Here is a 23,488-nt window from a genome sequence, read left to right as displayed (position 1 = left end):
GAGAGTTTATATGAAAAGTGAGTGAGAAAGGGAGAGAGAAGAAAAATGCACCAAAACCAAGTGTTCTGCAGCTGTGTAATACGACTATAAATAACTGAAATTACAAGCTGCCAGCACTGCAGTGATTTCAATCTCTCTCTCTGCCACCACACGCTCCCATGAAAACACGTTGCACTATTACAGTAAGGAAAGACTACAGAGAGATAGAGATAGCCAGGACATTTGGGCCAGTTAGTCCACTCACTCACTCACTAACCCCTTACTTCCCTCAGTGAACGCTGTGTGACTGATGTACTCATCTTATGTGACACACACACACATCGCCTTTTGCATCGAACCAGAGGTGGGGAGGAATCTATGGAGGGAGGGGGTGTGGGGGGAAAGCATGTGAGAGAGCATAGCTAGCACAGCTAAGCAAATGAGTATGGGAAAGCGCAGCAACAAGGAGTTCAAGATGGCGACAGTGGAGCTGCATCAGGCAGGCAGCATGAGCCAGTAGCAGAGGAGGTTGTTCAGTTGTTCAGTTCCTGTCGTCCGGCCCCTCCTCCCTCCCTCCCTCCCTCCCTCCACTCCCTTCCTCCCCTCTCTCTCTGTGCAGCTCACTTACCCTTCCTCTTGGCCTCTTCACTGTAGACATGTTTTTTTCTATTTTTTGTTCTTCCACCCCCTCTCTCTCCAACCACCTAACAAAAGCCTTGCCCTTTCGCCGGGTTTTTTCTCTCTCTCGTTCGACAGTCTGTCTTGCTTGAGCTGCGTGTCCACCCCCTCCCCCCTCCACAGGCAGCGTACAGGCGTGCGGTGGAGCCTCCTCTCCTTCACCTCCTCTCCACTCCTCTCCTCCCCTAGCGGGCAGGGCTCAAGCTCAGTAGGAGTGCATGGGGCTGGGCTGTTAGATCACTGGGAAAGCTGGGAGCAGGGCTGGTTGCGCCAGAAGAGGTGCGAAGCAGTGGCAGTCCAGGAAGCTCGTCTCATTCTGCTGCTACTGCGTGCTTCAGCTCCGTCCGGCTCAGGCAGGCGGGTCGTGTTGTGAGTGTCAGCGTCGCTTTCTCGCTCTACCCTACTCTCTTCCCTCCCTTCTCATTGATTCCCCTCCGCCAGCAATCGTGAGCTCTCTCCGTCCACTCACTCTACCTATCTCTACTCGTTCCTTTTTCTTGCTCTCTTCGTTCGTGCCTCGTTCTCTTACATCCCAGGGTAAGGTAGGCTACTCCTTTGTACACAAAAAGGGTTTTGTGCTAGCTAGCTTGCTTGGTTGTTTTCCTTTTCCCACTAGTTTTCCCCTCCTCTTCCCTCTCTGCCCTCCCTCTCCCGTGCTGGGGTGTGTATGGCGAGGAGCTGGAGTCTCCAGCAGCAGAGCGGTGGAAAATGAAAGCAGCACAAAGCAGCAAAATGCATCAGCATGAATATTAGAGATGTCGTTAAAATCCAGACTCGTTCTCTCTCTCTCTCTCTCTCTTTGTGAGGAAGTAGGCCAGCAGATGGTGCTAGCAGTTATTACATTAACTTTCACAACTTAACCCCAAAAGCACTGGATTTCTACACAAGCACAGATATTAACATAAATGGAATGCAGGCTTGCATGTGTTGCACATTGCTCTATACATAAAACATTATACACAAGAAACTGAATGACACCATATTATGTTGTACAGAATCATAACATGAAAATATACTATGAGAAAAAACTAAACAATACACTATTAAACAACCAAACAGCAAACAACCAACGTGTGCAAAACCATGAAACCATGAGGCTAAAAAGCCACAGCACTGTCCCTAGTACAGCACACTAACACACTGAGAGCTCACTCCCTGAGACTGTCAGTAATGCAGTGGTCTCAGACACACTCTGGTGGGGAAAGAGAGACGTAGACAGATGCTGGCCACCCAGCAACACAGCCGTGTTCACTTCCCACCAGGAAGATAATCCCTCTCGCAAGAGGTGGATAGACCTCCACACACACAAATGTATGCGAGATGTGAAAGGACAGGTCGTGACGAGCCTTCTGTCCCTTCCATGACTGACAGTCACTGGAGAGGCGATGGAAGAGAGGGAGGGGGCTCCCTGGAACATGACGCAAGGGCCATGTGCTCCAGCAGGCACATGGTGCTGGGAGGTGAACACACAGACATGCCTGGCTGGCCTGGAGCCTGCCTGGCACAGGGTTAGGTCCCAGAGTGAAGACACACACACATCACCAGACAGACACGCACTCATGCACGCGCTCACACACAAACTTAAAGAGCCATACATCTTGCTCTAAAGCACATGCATGTGTTTTTACAGTGAACTCTCGTTTGAAACCTTGTGCACAACATATAAGCCCCTTCTCAGGTTACACAAAGGGCTACATAGCCTGGGGGTTGACTGTTAGCTCCCTGCTAGTCAGAAGTAACCGGGAACAGGTTGGTAAGCTACAGGCTATGGCTAGCCTCGATGGCTATGTGGCTAGGGGGAGGCCAAGTACCTGGAGATGCTCCCTGCTAGTTAGAAATAACAGTAACAGGTCTGAAGCTACAGACTAGTAAGCCACAGGCTAAAGGCTACATGGCTATGTGGCTAAGGGACGGACATTTGTAGCAGAGCAGCAGCTCTCTCCCTGTCTGAAATGTAACACTGTTTAATGATATTAGAGCAGAATTATCTCACATGGATAATAGCTGAAAGGGGCACTGAGCTCTTAAGGACATAGGCCTAGTAAACTTAGCTGATCTGTGTTGCTTTATCGGTTTAATAAGTAGACTAGTATGATTAGTTGTAACGGCTCTCTTTCGGTGAGTGAGTTGACCAAGGCGCAGCGGGTGATGAATACATAATGTTTTAATGACAAGACGGAAAAACACGAAACGAAATACACTTGAATGATTTACAAAATAACAAAACAAACTAGACAGACCTAAACTATGAACTTACATGAAACGAGGAACACAATAAACAGGAACGACCGAACGAACGAGACGAGACAGTACCGTGTGGTGCAAAATACACAGACACAGCGACAATCACCCACAAACAAACAGTGAGAACCTCCTACCTTAATATGACTCTCAATTAGAGGAAAACGCAAAACACCTGCCTCTAATTAAGAGCCATACCAGGCAACCCAAAACCAACATAGAAACGGAAAACATAGACTGCCCACCCAAAACTCACGCCCTGACCATCACACACATACAAAACAACAGAAAACAGGTCAGGAACGTGACAGAACCCCCCCCCCCCCTCAAGGTGCGAACGCCGGGCGCACCAGCACAAAGTCCAGGGGAGGGTCTGGGTGGGCATCTGACCACGGTGGTGGCTCAGGCTCCAGACGCTGTCCCCACACCACCATAGTCACTCCCCGCTTCTGTATTCCCCTCCCAATGACCACCCTCCAACTAAAACCACCTAAATGAAGGGGCAGCACCGGGATAAGGGGCAGCACCGGGATAAGGGGCAGCACCGGGATAAGGGGCAGCACCGGGATAAGGGGCAGCACCGGGATAAGGGGCAGCACCGGGATAAGGGGCGGCAGGTCCTGGCAGGTCCTGGCTGAGGGACTCTGGCAGGTCCTGGCTGAGGGACTCTGGCAGGTCCTGGCTGAGGGACTCTGGCAGGTCCTGGCTGAGGGACTCTGGCAGGTCCTGGCTGAGGGACTCTGGCAGGTCCTGGCTGAGGGACTCTGGCAGGTCCTGGCTGAGGGACTCTGGCAGGTCCTGGCTGAGGGACTCTGGCAGGTCCGGGCTGAGGGACTCTGGCAGGTCCGGGCTGAGGGACTCTGGCAGGTCCGGGCTGAGGGACTCTGGCAGGTCCGGGCTGAGGGACAGCTCCTGACTGTGGGGCAGCTCCTGACTGTGGGGCAGCTCATGACTGTGGGGCAGCTCATGACTGTGGGGCAGCTCATGACTGTAAGGCAGCTCATGACTGTAAGGCAGCTCATGACTGTAAGGCAGCTCATGACTGTAAGGCAGCTCATGACTGTAAGGCAGCTCATGACTGTAAGGCAGCTCATGACTGTAAGGCAGCTCATGACTGTAAGGCAGCTCATGACTGTAGGGCAGCTCATGACTGTAGGGCAGCTCATGACTGTAGGGCAGCTCATGACTGTAGGGCAGCTCCTGACTGGCTGGCGGCTCTGGCGGCTCCTGACTGGCTGGAGGCTCTGGCGGCTCCTGACTGGCTGGCGGCTCTGGCGGCTCCTGACTGGCTGGCGGCTCTGGCGGCTCCTGACTGGCTGGCGGCTCTGGCGGCTCCTGACTGGCGGGCGGCTCTGGCGGCTCCTGACTGACGGGCGGCTCTGGCGGCTCCTGACTGACGGGCGGCTCTGGCGGCTCCTGACTGACGGACGGCTCTATTGGCTCGGAACAGACGGGCGGCTCAGAAGGCGCTGGGCAGACGGATGGCTCAGAAGGCGCTGGGCAGACGGATGGCTCAGAAGGCGCTGGGCAGACGGATGGCTCAGAAGGCGCTGGGCAGACGGATGGCTCAGAAGGCGCTGGGCAGACGGAGGGCTCAGAAGGCGCTGGGCAGACGGAGGGCTCAGAAGGCGCTGGGCAGACGGAGGGCTCAGACGGCGCTGGGCAGACGGAGGGCTCAGACGGCGCTGGGCAGACGGAGGGCTCAGACGGCGCTGGGCAGACGGATGGCTCAGACGGCGCTGGGCAGACGGATGGCTCAGACGGCGCTGGGCAGACGGATGGCTCAGACGGCGCTGGGCAGACGGATGGCTCAGACGGCGCTGGGCAGACGGATGGCTCAGACGGCGCTGGGCAGACGGATGGCTCAGACGGCGCTGGGCAGACGGATGGCTCAGACGGCGCTGGGCAGACGGATGGCTCAGACGGCGCTGGGCAGACGGATGGCTCAGACGGCGCTGGGCAGACGGATGGCTCAGAAGGCGCTGGGCAGACGGATGGCTCAGAAGGCGCTGGGCAGACGGATGGCTCAGAAGGCGCTGGGCAGACGGATGGCTCAGAAGGCGCTGGGCAGACGGATGGCTCAGACGGCGCTGGGCAGACGGATGGCTCAGACGGCGCTGGGCAGACGGATGGCTCAGACGGCGCTGGGCAGACGGATGGCTCAGACGGCGCTGGGCAGACGGATGGCTCAGACGGCGCTGGGCAGACAGATGGCTCAGACGGCGCTGGGCAGACAGATGGCTCAGACGGCGCTGGGCAGACAGATGGCTCAGACGGCGCTGGACAGACAGATGGCTCAGACGGCGCTGGACAGACAGATGGCTCAGACGGCGCTGGACAGACAGATGGCTCAGACGGCGCTGGACAGACAGATGGCTCAGACGGCGCTGGGCAGACAGGCAGTGCAGAAGGCGTTGGGCAGACGGCCAACTCTGCCCTGCTGAGGCGCACAGTAGGCCTGGTGCGTGGTGCCGGAACTGGAGGTACCGGGATGACGGCACGCACTTCAAGGCTAGTGCGGGGAGCAGGAACAGGGCACACTGACCTCTCGAAGCGCACTATAGGCCTGGTGAGTGGTACCGGAACTGGAGGTACCGGGCTGAGGGCACGTACCTCAGGGCGAGTGCGGGGAGAAGGAACAGTGCGTACAGGGCTCTGGAGACGCACAGATGGCTTAGTGCGTGGTGCCGGAACTGGAGGCACTGGGCTGGAGACACGCACCATAGGGAGAGTGCGTGGAGGAGGAACAGGGCTCTTAAAACGCACTGGAAGCCTGGTGCGTGGTGTAGGCACTGGTGGTACTGGGCTGGGGCGAGGAGGTAGCGCCGGAAATACCGGACCGTGCAGGCGTATTGGCTCCCTTGAGCACTGAGCCTGCCCAACCTTACCTGGTTGCATGCTCCCCGTAGCCCGTCCAGTGCGGGGAGGTGGAATAACCCGCACTGGGCTGTGTTGGCGAACCGGGGACACCATGCGTAAGGCTGGTGCCATGTAAGCCGGCCCAAGGAGACGTACTGGTGGCCAGATATGTAGGGCCGGCCTCATGACATTTGGCTCAATGCCCAATCTAGCCCTACCAGTGCGGGGAGGTGGAATAACCCGCACTGGGCTATGCACCCGTACAGGAGACACCGTGCGCTCTACTGCGTAACACGGCGTCTGCCCGTACTCCCGCTCTCCACGGTTAGCCTGGGAAGTGGGCGCAGGTCTCCTACCTGCCCTCGGCCCACTACCTCTTAGCCCCCCCCCCCCCAAGAAATTTTAGGGTAGTACTTGCGGGCTTCCAGCCTTGCTTCCGTGCTGCCTCCTCATAACGTCGCCTCTCCGCTTTCGATGCCTCCAGCTCCGCTTTGGGGCGGCGACACTCCACTGGCTCTGCCCAGGGTCCTTTACCGTCCAGGGTCTCTTCCCATGTCCAATCCTCCTTTTCCCACTGCTGCTGTCGTTGATGTCCGTTAACCCGCTGCTTGATCTGGGTTTGGTGGGTGATTCTGTAACGGCTCTCTTTCGGTGAGTGAGTTGACCAAGGCGCAGCGGGTGATGAATACATAATGTTTTAATGACAAGACGGAAAAACACGAAACGAAATACACTTGAATGATTTACAAAATAACAAAACGAACTAGACAGACCTAAACTATGAACTTACATGAAACGAGGAACACAATAAACAGGAACGACCGAACGAACGAGACGAGACAGTACCGTGTGGTGCAAAATACACAGACACAGCGACAATCACCCACAAACAAACAGTGAGAACCTCCTACCTTAATATGACTCTCAATTAGAGGAAAACGCAAAACACCTGCCTCTAATTAAGAGCCATACCAGGCAACCCAAAACCAACATAGAAACGGAAAACATAGACTGCCCACCCAAAACTCACGCCCTGACCATCACACACATACAAAACAACAGAAAACAGGTCAGGAACGTGACATTAGTAGGCCTTAAGTAAGTCAGAATGTATGTAAATATTCCTAGCTTTCCATTAGGCGTTGGGGAAACTACAGAGAAAGAGAAGGGGAGAGAGAGGTAGGAAATAAAGAGAGACTGACTGATATATTTAACTGTCCCTCTCATCAGTAGTGGCAAACAAAGGTGAAAGCCCTCCTTCCTGACTGGCTAAATAAACAACAGCTTAGCTGCAATATCATTTGGCTCTGCTTTCTCCAGCCTGTCTGAGCACAACTCTCTTAAAAAACCTGCCAGACACCTAACTCTGTGGAAGAACATTGGAACTACAAACATTGGAACTACAAACACGACAAAACATTGAACTGTACAACTGTAGGAATAACATACGACTGGTTAAAGTCCAACGTAGAGTATGTGTGGGAGGTCACAATGTACACAGTAGGTTGTGTTAACTCCAATCTAGTGCCCATGTGTTTGTCCCCATGCCCATATCTAGATAAATAAGCCTGTGTTGTGCGTTTGTGTGCGCATTCATGTGTCTGCGTATGTGCTTACTAGTGGTAGGCTATATGTGTGTTCTCCCCATGTTTGAGTGGGCATCTGATATAGGCTAGCTGTCAGGCTAGGCCTTGGGAGTTTGGACTCCTGTTCTAGGAGAGACGGAACGAAGGGAACTAAATGACACAACATGCCAATTACCGTCCCTGCAGTGGAGCGAGAACATGTCACATGCCAGATGGGAGCATGCCATGCAACAGGACTAAACTATAGCATAATGGCAGTGGGCCTCACTCTCACATAAACAGAGCCTCACTCTCACAGAAACAGAGCCTCACTCTCACAGAAACAGAGCCTTACTCTCCCAGAGACAGAGCCTCACTTTCACAGAGACAGAGCCTCACTTTCACAGAGACAGAGCCTCACTTTCACAGAGCCCTTGAAAACGATCAATTCACAGCTGTTAAAACACTGTCAAGAAGAACCGGTAAAAATACTGTATGTATAGTGTAATTCAGGGAGATATTTTAACAACAGTTCTTTCAGAGACAGGGCCTAAACGGTATGCAACCATGTTATGTACTGCATGTTGAGCATGAACATTTGAATAGTATAGTAGTACACTGAGGGGTTTACTGGGACGGACAGACAGCATCATTTTAGTCTGGGACCGACATCATAATGCAAAAGACTACATAACAGGCTGTTTAATGAGAGAGAGAGAGAGAGAGAGAGAGAGAGAGAGAGAGAGAGAGAGAGAGAGAGGTAGGTAGGTAGGATCAACAGATAGAGGTAGATAGAGAAAGCTAGGAAGAGATTCAATAACACCCATGTATACATAGATTCATACACAGGAAGGCTTTTAGCTGCCAGCGACTGGCTCTGCACAGGGTGTATTGTCTCTCTAGGCTGAGGATGTGTTGGTGAGAACAAGGGCGAAACAGGAACAGTGAACGCAGGCAGGCAGGCAGGCACACATGCTGAAATGGTCACATGGCTTGGTGGAGCTGTGGCGCCTTGGCAACCCAACGGTTAACATGCAAATAGGCCTCCCGGCAGAGAAATTAGTGTGCTGGGGGGGCTTCCCTCTAAAGTGAGAGAGAGGGGGGGGAGTAAAAAAAAGAAAGAGAGAGAGAGAGAAAGAGTAAAAGAGACAGAAAGAGATAAAAAGGGAGCCAGAGGCACAGGTGTGAGTCTCTAAACAGTCCATAATAACCTCATCACAAACTCAGAGCCTGTATTAGTGTGCCTGCCACTCTTACTTCTGCCTCCCTCTGCGGGCCATTGAGTAGGACTCCACTAACACACCGTTAGGGAAATTGACATTTATCATCCTAGGACAGGATGGAACCCGCACTATAACTGTGCACACACTATAGCCAATCATAGAGCCCACAAGACCCACCATATCAACAGTTAGCCTATATTTTCACCCACTAGGTAGTGCTGTAATGCTGGTTGTATAGGCTAGTAGGAGAGTGCATCTGTTGTAACAGAGAGAGCTGAGCAAGTGAACATAGTGTTCCTACAGAGCAAATATAGGAGACAGTGTGTGGTACTGGTCCCTAGAAATTTAATCAAAGACAGCCCACTTTTTTTTTGATGAATAATAAAGTGCATAGTACAGGAATAATAGAGATGATCCACTGCTTCTCTCTCACTTCAGCCTTTGCCTAAACGTTTTCCTTTTAAAAATATCTTAAGTCTACCTAGAAGTCAACCTTTGACATCGACTCTTCCTTAAAAACACTCCTCACAGCAAAGTGTGTTGTGTCTTTGTGCATAATGTCCCTAAGAATAGTTATTGGCCTTGTGTTGTGAGAGGGATAATACCAGCAGTATACAACACTACTCACCTTCCCAGTTCCCAACCACAGCCTAACCAGAGACCAAACCTACTGCCTGGTTAATGGAATATAGATTAGTCTGTCAGGAGGTGGGGAAGAGATTAGGCCTGTTAATTAGGCCTATGGATGTGGGCCAATTTAAAGTCATGCATGGAGAGTGAGGAAAGAGGGAGAGAGAGAGGAGCGAAAGAGAGGAGAGAGAGAGAGAGAGACAGATGGAGTGTTTGTGTGTGGGAGACAGGGGGGGGGGGTAGAGAGGTGTAGTTGATAAATGAAAGGGGGCACACTGCACGGCAATGCTTCCTGAACCAATTAAAAAGAGCATCAGGCCTTAATGATCCTTCACAGAGTAGGAGAGGGAAGGTAGGGTGTGTTGGTGCTAACCTCTTGTCCCGGGGAGAGGCTAATAACAGAAGTGACACTCAGTGGGCTAACAGGGCTTACAGGTCCTCCGTCCTCACTCTCTGACCTGGTCCACTTTGACCTGTGCTGTCACAGCCTGGCTGGCACACAGCTCTAGCAGGTCACATGGCAGCAGGGCCTTAGGCAGAACTGCAGTAGTAGAATATATGGCATTTAACTGGGTTGTATTCACATAGGGTTGACCCAAACCATACTGTTTGTGTCACGCCTGCTCCCGCTCTTCCTCCCCCTGGCCATCGAGGGCGCCAGGATGCCCAGCATTACGCACTCAAGCCACCATCAGTACACACACTTGCCTTCCCCCCGTCACGCGCATCAGCGATCATTGGACTCACATGGACTCAATTACTTGTGCCATTACCTTCTCTATATCTGTCTGTTCCCAAGCTCTGTTCCCTGCTTCGGGATTAATTGTCTCATGTCCGTGTTACCCGTGTTCCGACGCTGTTCCTGTCTGGTTTCCTTGTCTGTTCCCGAATAAATGTCTGACTCCCCGTACATGCTTCTCCTGTCCGGCTGTGGTCCTTACAGTCTGACTCTGATACCAATATTTTCTTATTCTATGTTGGATGTGTAACCAGGCAAATGGCCAGCCCAGTACAGCTCGGATTAGTTTGGCTCAGTGTGAAAAGGGTACTGGTTGCCTGTATCTGGATGGAGGAGCGGATGTGGAGAAATGTGGGTGGCAGAAGGACGGACAGAGTCCAGAGTTACAGAGTTAAGTCTAATACCATAGCCTAATTAAGCTAATGTTCTGCAGACCATGTGTAGTAGGCCTAGGCCTACAGATTAGGAAGGGGGAAACTACAGGGAATTATCCATTCTGTATAGAAACAGTATCAATAAAGTTGTATTAATTTAAAGAATCTAGTGTTCTTATTCCATTTGTGAAGGATAATCAATGAGGGGCTATGCGTTCTATGGGAAATAATGGATGACGTGGAAGGTGTGTTCCACGATGCGCTAGCGAAGTGGAACTGACCTTCAACAGAGTTGCATTATTTTCCTGAGAACGCATAGCCCCTCTTTGATTATCTCTTTTATACCACGGCTATAATTTAACATATTTGCGGCTAAAAATGTGTTCATTTTCCAGTAGAAATGTGTTCATTTTCCAGTAGAAATGTGTTCATTTTTCAGTAGAAATGTGTTCATTTTTCAGTAGAAATGTGTTCATTTTTCAGTAGAAATGTGTTCATTTTCCGGTAGAAATGTGTTCAACATCTACTGAATAGGCTAGCAAGTTTACTAGATAGCTACAGTCGTTTCTGTGGTAACCAAACAAACACACTTGTTAGTTTAGCTAACCAAACCATCAGTCCTATAATTCAACAATGCCAATAAAGTTTTCAATTCAAGTTTTACTTTAAAAAGCAGCTCAAACATAGAACATGTAAGAATGAACTATAGCCATTGAGTTCTACCGTGCTAATATAGGGAATTATACAACGGGTGGGTCTAATCCTGAATGCTGATTGGTTAAAACCGCATTCCATTCTGTGTTTATTCTACAAGTTACCACCGGTTAAATCTATGACTTTAAAATTCCTAATTACTCTGTTCCATCTGACAGTGCAATCCATTGTCTCATCAACCCAGCCAAGCAATTTATAAACTTGATCTCCACTATAAAAAGCATCTAGACATTCTCACATTTCTATTAGACTAACATTTAGTTTTCAACAGTGGAGATTTGTATGAACATTGCTGTATGTCTCTCCGACATTTGCAACATTGGTTCAATATTCAAATTCAATCTCCAGCTGTCCCATAGTAATGAACGTGTCGGGAGTCGGGACGAGACAGACAAACAGGCAGCGTTTTTCAGCCAGTAGAAATCATGAATCAGCTGGCATCATTTTATGCGTATATACAAAGAAATGTAAATTGAAAAAAGGTAAACGTGAAGCTAGTTTGCAGTCTTTCCAGCTTCAATTTGAAGTGATTGTGTTAGCTGTCTTTTTAGCTTGCTCCTCTGAACAACAGTTTCCTGACTAGTGAGCACATTTTCTATGCCAGACAAAATCACGCCTCATTAGCTCATTGTTATGGATGTGTTCAAATAAATGTCACTAAAAAACAGCTTAAACAAATGCAAATGCAGCTACTTCACTGTTATTCTGGCTGCACTTTTTGACGTGACTGTAAGTTAGCCGTAGTTGGCTAACTAGCAAGCAAGGGATAAGAACTTTGCCAGCCATTATGGCAATGGAACATTTAGAACGAACGACTGGGTCGCGTACATACTGTAGATACAGAACAAAAAGACTGGGTCGCGTCCATACTGTAGATACAGAACAAAAAGACTGAACGACTGGGTCACGTCTATACTGTAGATACAGAACAAAAAGTCTGAATGACTGGGTCGCGTCCATACTGTAGATACAGAACAAAAAGACTGAACGACTGGGTCGCGTCCATACTGTAGATATAGAACAAAAAGACTGAACGACTGGGTCGCGTCCATACTGTAGATATAGAACAAAAAGACTGAACGACTGGGTCACGTCCATACTGTAGATATAGAACAAAAAGACTGAACGACTGGGTCACGTCCATACTGTAGATATAGAACAAAAAGACTGAACGACTGGGTCGCGTCCATACTGGAGATATAGAACAAAAAGACTGAACAACTGGGTCGCGTCCATACTGGAGATACAGAACAAAAAGACTGAACGACTGGGTCACGTCCATACTGTAGATATAGAACAAAAAGACTGAACGACTGGGTCACGTCCATACTGTAGATATAGAACAAAAAGACTGAACGACTGGGTCACGTCCATACTGTAGATATAGAACAAAAAGACTGAACGACTGGGTCGCGTCCATACTGGAGATACAGAACAAAAAGACTGAACGACTGGGTCACGTCCATACTGGAGATACAGAACAAAAAGACTGAATGACTGGGTCGCGTCCATACTGTAGATATAGAACAAAAAGACTGAACGACTGGGTCGCGTCTCAGGCAACCGAACTGATAGAACGAACGACCAGTCGGCTTGGGTAGCAACCCTAGATTTGTGTCGGGTCTATATCTTGTGGAAGGATGAAATAGTATGAATAAATTGATTAAAATAATGTTTTTAATGAAAACATGTCAATCATTATTGTATTGTATTATTGTATTGTTGTATAAAAGTGATACTGCCCTCGAAGCCAGTGTTTAGAGGATATATTGGCTTGGTCTCGGGCCTGACAACACCAGTGCCAATATATCCTCCAAACACCGGCTTCTCGGCATTATCACTTAAATAACTCACACTCTAGAATGCCCTTCAAGCCAATCAGAAACAAGTATTCAACAATGCCATGGTATAAACATGAATAACAGTAGGTTCCCAGTCCAAAGTTAGATATTATACTGTATAAGCCTAGGCCTCATTTCCTAAGAAATGTACTTACACTACTAGGTGGTATAATGGTATTAAACGCTGTAGATCTATACACAGGAGAACTATAGCTTCAACTAAGTACACACTCCTAGTACGCTAGGCTGTGTGTGTGGGCCTCCCTCTCTGGTCTGTTGGAGATATTTATAGTTATTACCCAGAAAGCTCTAAGGCCCAGGCCAAGACGCACACACACGCAGGCACATGCACACACAGCTTGGCATGTAATTCCTTGCAAATGCAGCGATTAGCAATTCACATAGGTTATGATATCATTAGCCGTACCTGCCATGGCAGAGAGAGAGGGCTGCACCATCACACCCATTACACATCCTCAAATAGCTCCAAAATAATTAGCTCTCCATTAGTCATTCAGTTAACTGACTCCTTCATTTCATTAAGAGAGGCATGCGATGGCCATTTGCATCTGTGAGAGGATTGGTGATAGGAGTGGTTCATGGATGGACTGGGACTGGGGAGGGTAAGGTAGTTTGGGCCTGGTCGTCAGGGATTCTATAGGATAGCAGAGGGGTGACAGAGGGGAGAGGGCAGTCTGAGGTCATTGAAGATGATGCTGTATCTGTCATTAGCACAGTATGGGGAAGGTCTGAGAGAGCCTCTATGATACACCACAAGTTAGGCGCTAAGCACCCAATGATACAGGCAAACTAATGTTCCCCTTGTTGTGTAGTGACACACCCAAAACCTTAAGGTTTTTAGGCCTCTCTAGATAAATAAGCTGGATGGTTATTACATAATCCTAGCAAGCATTACAATGGGCAGACATTCAAGGTCATTGCAGAATAACTTTCAATATAGCCATCAAAACAACCTGCCAATGAGCAGCCTACTTACTGGGGAGCAGAGATGGAGGGAGGGGATTCCAACAACAGTGGTTCCCTTAGAGCTTAGACCAGCAATTCTCAACAAATTTGGGTTGTGGGAGGTTTTGAATGGGTCACCAATTTCGAAACATAGGCCTATTCCTTGCTTGAGAACTGAGAAATGAATCAGCATTACCTGGTGGTAACACACAAAATAGTATGATTTATGCATTCAAATTAGCAATTGGTGGGTTCATCACCAGTCTTCTTCATGCTATAGCTCTCAATAATAAAAGGTTAAATCAGGAGAAGGCAGGTTGATAGTAGAAAAAAAGCAGACATCAGTGCTGCAACGGCGAAAGTACTTTTGCTATCTCAGATTGTTCTGGCAATTCTCACATATAAACTTTATTGGGAGAAATTATGTTTGACATGCTTTTTACATTTGTATCACAAACAATTGTTTTCTTAAATCATGATGAAAGTGGCCATTTTAGGACCTCTTTTTTGACCTATAAATGCCTCCGGAAAAACCTTATGATCCTTGAATCGTACATGATACAGACAACATATTGGTTCATTATACTCCTTATAGAGGCTCTAACAAATGGAGAATGTCTAGATTCTGAAATACACATTTTCACATGAATTAATTCAATATAAAAAAACATGCATATGAATATCTCAAAAGTACCCTTTACAAGCACATGACATTTCCAGTGGGTTCTCTGCTAATTCTGAAGTTGTGATACATTTTATGAGCACCGCCAACACAGTGAATGGGAAAATGGATTGAAAGGGCTGTGATTGGTTAATAACCAATAATGTACATTTCTACGTATAAAATGGATCATATCTACAAAAGTACCAGAGAGCTCCCTCTGGAAATGTGACATTTTTGACAAGTGCATTGTTCTAAAACAATACGTTAAAAAAATAAGCTAAATAAAAAAGGGTACTTTTGAGATATTTATATTAATATTTTTATGTTGAATAAATAAATGTAAACATTTGTATTTCAGAATCTAGACATACTCCATATTTTAGAGCCCACTATAAGAAGTATAATAAACCAAGATGTTGTCTGTATCATGTACAGTTCACAGATCACAGGGTTTTACAGGAGGCATGTATAGGTCTTAAAAGTGCCTGAAATTGCCAATTTCATAATGATTTTCTAAAAACTGGTTTGTGATACAAATGTTAAAAGCATGTTCAACATCCTTCCTCCCAATTAAGTTTCTATGTGAGAATTGCCAGAACAATCAGATTGTTGAAAAATATTTTCCGCCTAAGCTGGCGTGGAATCGCCCAACTATGGACTTATCCAGAACTATGATGGCGGTGAGACCGAATTATAGGGTCACCAGAGGACAGGGCCCAGGGGACAGCCACACACATTCAACTGAGGACAACAGACAGACGTGTAGTTCTGTTCTGAGCAGGAATGTTAACAAAGTCTTTATAAATCAAATGAATGATCCACGCCACAACACTAACCATTTCATACTGAACTCTCAGCAGACAGGACAGTCTTGAGACGAGGGCATACAAAATAACAGCAGCTTTGTGGCAGTATAGCGAGAGCAACCATGTGATTCAACATTCCACAGAGATTGATTTAATGTATATGAAGGCCAAATGCCACAGATCAATAGGCCAGTGAAAACATTGAAACCTGTAGCCTAGTAATTGCACTGCGCAACAGAGGATTGAGTTATATAGGAAGGAATTCACAGGATTCTTCCAACATATTCACCTCAGGGATCAAAGCAGGACGTATGTCTACAACATTCTGAGAGAAAAGAGCAACCCTCCATTTTGTACTTTGAAATGTTAAAACATTAACTTAATGGCGGCAGCAGTCTCTGTAAACATGAGTCATAGTGTGCATGGTTAGTGACAGTAGGCCAACTGCATATTGTTGTAGACTAGAGGTACAAAACTAAACTTTATCCAAGGCAGAGAGAAGACAGCGTTAGCCTACATTTTGTCCCTTTCCACAGAGTCAGTGTAATGTTGTGAAATAAAGTGTTTCTCTGTGTAAACAAACCCTTGACTCAGGGCCCAGCGCCATGGAAACCAGTGGACATACCCGGCTAGGAACCAGCAGCTACCTGACAAACCTGTCTGATAGCTTTGGGACTCCTGTGTGAAAACTATCTATCTATCACGCACATACATTCAACACACACACACACACACACACACACACAACTGTCATCTTCATGGAATAGCTAACGCAAACCAACAAGTGTTCCTTAGACATAAAGGCAAAAGAGGCACACTGTATTAAGTATAGCCGACACAAAGCATAATTAGCCAGAATATCCGACCTGCTTACTTACAGCTGCACTAGGGTCGGACAGCCCGACCGTATAGATCAGGACACCGTGGAGCCGGCTTGGAAAACGTACCTCAATCCAGGGATGAGAAATGAGTTGTACTCTGAATTGTGCTATTATCCCAACTGTTACAAGATTGAATAACTGCTACTTTCCCGGAACGCTTCCCTTTCCTCCTCATGCTACGTAGCAGAAGCCACGTGCGTTGAACAACAAAGGATAGTCAGCCTACGTTGTCGCGCTGGGATAATGTCAAAATAAAAGTTGTGTGGGGAATGGCTTTGTATATGTCAAACTCTCCCAAAACTATGTCTGTACAATAATTCATTGGTAATCCATTATTATAATGAATTGGTAATAATTTATTGGTAAGCCATTGTTATAATTAATTGGTAATAATGAATTGATAATTGGTAATGTCAATGTTGTCAAGGGTGCATTAACAAAGGCAAAATTGTTGGAACAAAGAAATAAACTATTGAAAGACAAGCACAACAACTTTCTAGTGTGTGGCTGTTTATTGCCTTTGTTAATCCACCCTTGACAACAATGACATGGATTACCAATTCATTATTGTACATCAGACAAGCATCCATAGTTTTGGTCAAGTTTGACCTATGGTCCTTTCAAGACATCTTGGGACTCTGGAAAGATGCCTGAGTTTCCGAGTTGGATGACCATTCAAAACAATTTTTTCAAAGTTCCCACTGAGTTTCCAGTGTTTTTGAACGTGGCAATATACTAAACCATTCCCCAAACCAACTTTTTTTTTTACATTTCCACAGCGCGATGACGTAGTCCGCAAGGAGCCTGATTGGCTGACTATAGTTTGATGTTCAACTTACATTCTAGCGCCATTTCAAAATGGCTGATGTGGCTTCTGCTACCTAGCACGGGGACGAAAATGGCAGCTTTCCAAAAAAACTATCAGTCCTTCAAACTTCCCGGTGTAACAGTTGGGATAATGGGACAATTTGGAGTGCACTGCATTTCTCATCCCTATATTGAGGTAGGTTTTCTGAGCCATATCTCGTGCTAGCTCCCCGGTGTCTTGATCTACACAGTCATGCTGTCCGACCTTAGTGCAGCTGTAGCAAGCGGGCTGAATCTGCTGACTAAAAGCATAATGTCATGATCCACAGTCCAAATGCCTTTCCCCTATTCCCCTTGCCCTATTTAGTGCTAGGTTCCCTAAGTCTAACTGAATGAAAGCCACTGAAAGTCTCATTAGAATCCCTGTAGAGTAGACGGTGTAAATCTGTTCTCCACTTTCTCTCCCCAGAGACAGACTATGCTAGGCAGGCTAGCGTTCAGCAGGCTGCCTGGTGGTTGAGCTGAGTTCATTCCTGTCAGCCAGTGAAAGGTTAACCTGACTGCAGCTCAAGGAAGAGGTCACGTTGGGTTGTGTCACCCCTCACATTCCTCTCACACAAAACCTCATGTTAGCACTGAACCCGCTGGCTATCGCACGCTCCTCTCCAAACCCCTAGCCAGCCAACAAAGTCAAAGCTATTTAATCCCCTGTGAGCGGGGGAGAGAGAGAAAAAATGCAGAATAAAAGAGAATGGGTTTTTATTCAGACCTACTGTGCAGTTTGGGGCTGGCAAGGTTCCCACATGCTCCTCACAGTCTAGGCTAAATCCAAGTACATCTCTCTCACCACTCCCTCTACTAACTAGCCACCCATTTCCTCCTCTAGTGTCCCCCCACAGCCCGCCCCTTCCGTCCACAGCCAAGACCGCCCCACTTTAAATAGAGTTGACTTCCTGTTCACCTTTGACCTCCACTAGATACCACCCACTCCTGGCAGGCCTCCACTACCAGCAGGCAGACGAGGCCGGATGACTGGAGGAACAGAGAGAGGCAGTCATAAAGAGAGAGATAGGCAGTCAGAAAGAGCTAGGGAGAGACAGAGCGAGAGACAGGCTATGTGCACACTGCCCACAAAATGAGGTAGAAACTGAGCTGCACTTCCTAACCTCCTGCCAAATGTATGACCATATTAGAGAGACATATTTCCCTCAGATTACACAGGCCCCCAAATAATTTGAAAACAAAGACTTTTTTGATAAACTCCCATATCTATTAGGTGAAATACCACAGTGTGCAATCGCAGCAGCAAGATATGTGACTTGTTTCCACAAGAAAAGGGCAACCAGTGAAGAACAAACACTATTGTAAATACAATCTATACTTATGTTAAATTATTTTCCATTCTGTACTTTAACTATTTGCACATTATTACAACACTGTATGTCTTTATTCTTTTGGAACTTTTGTGAGTCTAATGTTTACTGTACATTTGTTATTGTTTATTTCACTTTTGTTTATTATCTATTTCACTTGCTTAGGCAATGTAAACATATGTTTCCCATGCCAATAAAGCCCCTTAAATTGAACATTGAATTGAGAGATGAGAGAGACTGATAGACCTACTGACCAGAGAGAGAGCCAACCGCAGCCAGAGAAACAGCCAATCATCTCTCAGCCTCTTGGAGAGCATGTTTCCCAGCGGCAGGGGGCCCCTCCCCCTCCAAAGAGTAGAGCAGTGACTTGGTGTCAGGTTTCAGGACTGACTGCAGCACTCTCTGCCTGGCTGACTGGCTGGCTGACTGGCTGACTGGCTGGCTGGCTGGCTGGCTGGCTGGCTGACTGGCTGGCTGGCTGGCTGGGAGTTACATAAACATCACCCAGGAAGGTCAGGAAGCAACAAAGACAGCAATTCAGTGGGGGCTGACAGCCACAGACACTCTTGGCTGAGTCGGCTTGACACACATTGGCCAGGTCGCAGTTGCAAATGAGAACTTGTTCTCAACTAGCCTACCTGGTTAAATAAAGGTGAAATTAAAAAAAAAAAACATGGCCTCCCTGAACCCCCCCCACTTTAGTTTCAAGGCACCCAGAGGCCAGAGGAGGGGATGAGGGGAGAGAGAGGTCGGGGAGTCAAAGAATAAACCTAAACCACTGATGCACTGAGTCAGACAGGAGGCACCTGCTGTACAGCACAGCAGCTCATCATCAGCTATTCAACCACCAGGGTGTGCCTACTGCCACATCAAAAGGCTATTTGTTTGTAATGGGGCTGTCATGCAGTAAGTTAGAGTCATGGACTGCATCACGTGTGAGGACAGATAAGGGTATGCACAACCCATGGTGAGATTGTTCTCTGCCAACTACATCTAGTAGCCTAGTTGTTGTCTATAATAGCGTTTCCCAAACTCGGTTCTGGGGCCCCCCTGGGTGCACGTTTTGGTCTTTTCCCTAGCACTACACAGCTGATTCAAATAATCAAAGCTTGATGATTAAAACGTGCACCCTGGAGGGGGGTCCCAGGACCGAGTTTGGGAAACCCTGGTCTATAAAATGAAAGATAATTTTTTCACGATTGTCTCTATTTAGAAGAATAAAACATCACTGTTTTCATTTATTTGACTGAATCAGGTTATTACTACCCTAAAGGGTAGAGGTCGACGATTAAATCGGGGCCGATTTCAAGTTTTCATAACAATCGGAAATCTGTATTTTTGGACGCCGATTTGCCGTTTTTTTTTTACACCTTTATTTAATCTTTATTTAACTAGGCAAGTCAGTTAAGAACACATTCTTATTTTCAATGACGGCCTAGGAACGTTCTGCGACAGAGTTTTACCCTTGTCAGCTCGGGGGATCCAATCTTGCATTGATTACATTGCACTCCACGAGGAGCCTGCCTGTTAGCGAATGCAGTAAGCTAAGGTAAGTTGCTAGCTAGCATTAAACTTATCTTGTAAAAAACAATCAATCAATGACTGTCATTGCTCCAATGTGTACTTAACCATAAACATCAATGCCTTTCTTAAAATCAATACACAAGTATATATTTTTAAACCTGCATATTTAGCTAAAAGAAATCCAGGTTAGCAGGCAATATTAACCAGGTGAAATTGTGTAATTTCTCTTGCGTTCATTGCACGCAGTCAGGGTATATGCAACAGTTTTGGCCGCCTGGCTCTTTGCAAACTAATTTGCCAGAACTTTACGTAATTATGACAACATTGAAGGTTGTGCAATGTAACAGGAATATTTAGACTCATGGATGCCACCCGTTAGATAAAATACGGAACGGAGAAGTGGGGGAGGGATAAAGGGGGGGAATAAGTGGGGGGGTGACACCTACCCTCTTTCTTTCTACCTGTCCTTGTTCTGTATGCCTTGTTTTGTAATATTTGTTTTGTACCCAGAACTCTGGGTCTTGTTGTTTCTGTCTGCTCTTTTATGTTTAGATAAGAATTGTATACCTGTCTTTTATACCTATACACCATTCTTGTGTGTGTTCAATAAAAAATATTTGAACGTAAAATACGGAAATGAATAAACGTTTTGTTTTCGAGGTGATAGTTTCCTGATTAGTCAAAGGTATATGGTTTAGAGAGAAATAGTCGACACGTTATAATTCCTGTAATAACTTGCGGCTGAATTTGAAAAGGGTTCCTTCGTTATTTTACCGTTCATGTCTTCCATAGAGAATGTCTCGATCTACTTCAAATAAGGTCTGTGTTTCGTGCAGGCTTAAACCGCCTCGACGTTTTGATACCCATGTAAATCTCACTAGGATAAGGGAACGTTTGTCAACATATTTTCATAAATCCACTCTACAATTTTTTTTTTTATCTTCGCTTATATTTAGCCAATATTGATCAGAGTTACCTTGTCCTATGGATATCTACACAGTTATAAAATTGGCACGGTGATGTAAGCCTACACGAAACACAGACCTTATTTTAAGTGAATCTAAAAATATCCTATGGAATAAATGAAGGAACCGCTTTTCAGATTTTGCTAGGTGTCATGGGAATTATGACTCGCACTTTGGTTGTCAATTCTTACCATGCCCATTATTAAAATAGGATTTCCTGCATATAGAAATTAAAGTTTTTGTTTTCAACATTCATCACAGGTAACTTAAACTCTATTTTTATTCAAACAGTTGAGAGTATTTGTCTCCTAAGCAGACTCTTCAGTATCATTGTCACTTCAGAGCTGTGTGCGTGTGTGTATTTATGTATTATATTAAGTTAAAATAAAAGTGTTCATTGTTCATTCAGTATTGTTGCAATTGTCATTATTACAAAAATGTGTGTGTGTATGATATATATATATATATATATTTTTTTTTTATGTTTGGCTTTTTTTGTCCTCCAATAATCGATATCGGTATCGGCATTGAAAAATCATAATAGGTTGACCTCTACTAAAGGGTACTGTGCCTGTCCCATCGATAACCATATGGCAGTGTGCTGTACATAGGCCCACTGAGGACATCTTCGAACAGACCAAGTGAAGTCTAATTCAAATTGCCTTGGTATGATCATATCCAACCAGACCCTTTCATACTGGGCGGCAGGTAGCCTAGTGGTTAGAGCGTTGGACAAGTAACCAAAAGATCGCAAGATCAAATCCCTGTGCTGACAAGGTAAAAAATCTGTTGTTCTGCCCCTGAACAAGGCAGTTAACCCACTGTTCCTAGGCTGTCATTGCAAATAGTAATTTGTTCTTTACTGACTTGCCTAGTTAAATAAAGGTGTCTTCACAATGACTGGGAACAAAGGCCCTCTGTCTAGAAGTCAGTCTCTCTGTGTGACTAACATTGAACAGAACCAGCCCATGTCACAGCCAAGCACAAGCTCCTGAGGACTAGGCCTACAACTGTCTCGGTGGTATACTATATACCGGTATTGATGCATGCTGTTTATTAACTGACAGATTTCCCACGCGTTCCCAACTGTAGGCTATGCCTTGCTATTGGGCTACATTTCACAGCTTGGCACATTTTTTTTAAAGACGCTGTTGCTAAATGATATGCTTTCTCATGCTTTCTCTAAGCTATTCTGAATTATTTCATTTCTTTCTGAACAGACAGCAGTAACTCTATAACTTTGGCAAATGTATTTCAATTGATCAGGGGTGCTGCAGCTCCTCCAGAACCCTTTGCACAGCTATGATTCTATAAGGAAATAAATGATGAAGTGCAACACTGGAGAGATCAGCGTTGCAGGCGCATTCATGTCTATCAGAGCAGAGAGATCATAGAAAGTGAATCTCGTTCCAGTTCTGTGAGAGACACAGGCGTGCTTCACACGCGTTGGTCTCAAACATAGGTTCCAATTTTGCACAAACCATAAGTCCAACCCAAATCAAGAGACAGGACCAGGCAGTGAGACAGGGCCAGAGACTGGACCAGGCAGTGAGACAAGGCCAGAGACAGGACCAGGCAGTGAGACAGGGCCAGAGACAGGACCAGGCAGTGAGACAGGGCCAGAGACAGGACCAGGCAGTGAGACAGGGCCAGAAACAGGACGAGGCAGTGAGACAGGGCCAGACACAGGACCAGAGTGCGACAGGGCCAGAGACAGGACCAGGGATTGAGACAGGACCAGAAACAGGACCAGGCAGTGAGACAGGGCCAGAGACAGGACCAGGGAGTGAGACAGGGCCAGAAACAGGACCAGGGAGTGAGACAGGGCCAGAGACAGAACCACGCAGTGAGACAGGGCTAGAGACAGGACCAGGCAGTGAGACAGGACCAGACACAGGACCAGAGTGCGACAGGGCCAGAGACAGGACCAGGGAGTGAGACAGGGCCAGAAACAGGACCAGGCAGTGAGACAGGGCCAGAGACAGGACCAGGGAGTGAGACAGGGCCAGACACAGGACCAGAGAGTGCGACAGGGCCCGAGACAGGACCAGGGAGTGAGACAGGACCAGGCAGCGCGACAGGCCCAGAGACAGGACCAGGGAGTGAGACAGGACCAGAAACAGGACCAGGGAGTGAGACAGGGCCAGACACAAGACCAGGGAGTGAGACAGGGCCAGAGACAGGACCAGGGAGTGAGACAGGGCCAGAGACAGGACCAGGGAGTGAGACAGGGCCAAAGACAGGGCCAGAGACAGCCAGTGAGACAGGACTAGGGGGTGAGACAGGGCCAGAGACAGGCATTGAAACAGGGCCAGAGACAGGCAGTGAGACAGGACTAGGGGGTGAGACAGGGCCAGAGACAGGCAGTGAGACAGGGCCAGAGACAGGCAGTGAGACAGGACTAGGGGGTGAGACAGGGCCAGAGACAGGCAGTGAGACAGGACTAGGGGGTGAGACAGGGCCAGAGACAGGCAGTGAGACAGGGCCAGAGACAGCCAGTGAGACAGGACTAGGGGATGAGACAGGGCTAGAGACAGGCAGTGAGACAGGGCCAGAGACAGGCAGTGAGAGTAGGACAGGGGTGTGGGCACCACTCTATCCCCTGATGCCCTGCCTGTTCAGCAAACACACTATCTGTTGGCTCTTCACACACCAGTGG

General features: G+C 47.1%; 1 protein-coding gene across 10 annotated transcripts in view; it reads right to left on the bottom strand.

The window, feature by feature from the left end:
* The window catches only part of LOC129834648 (chromodomain-helicase-DNA-binding protein 9-like), a 168,647-nt gene that overhangs the window by 124,437 nt on the left and 20,722 nt on the right, over positions 1–23,488 (bottom strand). Inside the window, exon 1 of one of the 10 annotated variants that reach the window (XM_055899840.1) lies at positions 17,741–17,873. The exons of 5 other annotated variants lie outside the window; for them this stretch is intronic. Coding sequence is in view for 2 of the 5 variants with exons in the window: in XM_055899837.1 (XP_055755812.1) it covers positions 13,841–14,002 (162 nt within the window). In the remaining 3 variants the exon portion in view is untranslated. Of the gene's footprint in view, positions 1–607; positions 1,462–13,840; positions 14,018–16,157; positions 16,295–17,736; positions 17,874–23,488 lie in introns of those variants that run through there. 4 more of the 10 variants (XM_055899839.1, XM_055899841.1, XM_055899837.1 and 1 more) reach the window with 4 other exon arrangements.

The sequence above is a fragment of the Salvelinus fontinalis genome, chromosome 35 (assembly GCF_029448725.1).
Source record: "Salvelinus fontinalis isolate EN_2023a chromosome 35, ASM2944872v1, whole genome shotgun sequence".
NCBI lineage: Eukaryota > Metazoa > Chordata > Actinopteri > Salmoniformes > Salmonidae > Salvelinus > Salvelinus fontinalis.
Note: the sequence above shows the minus strand (reverse complement) of the source record. Positions and strands in the feature narration are given on the sequence as shown.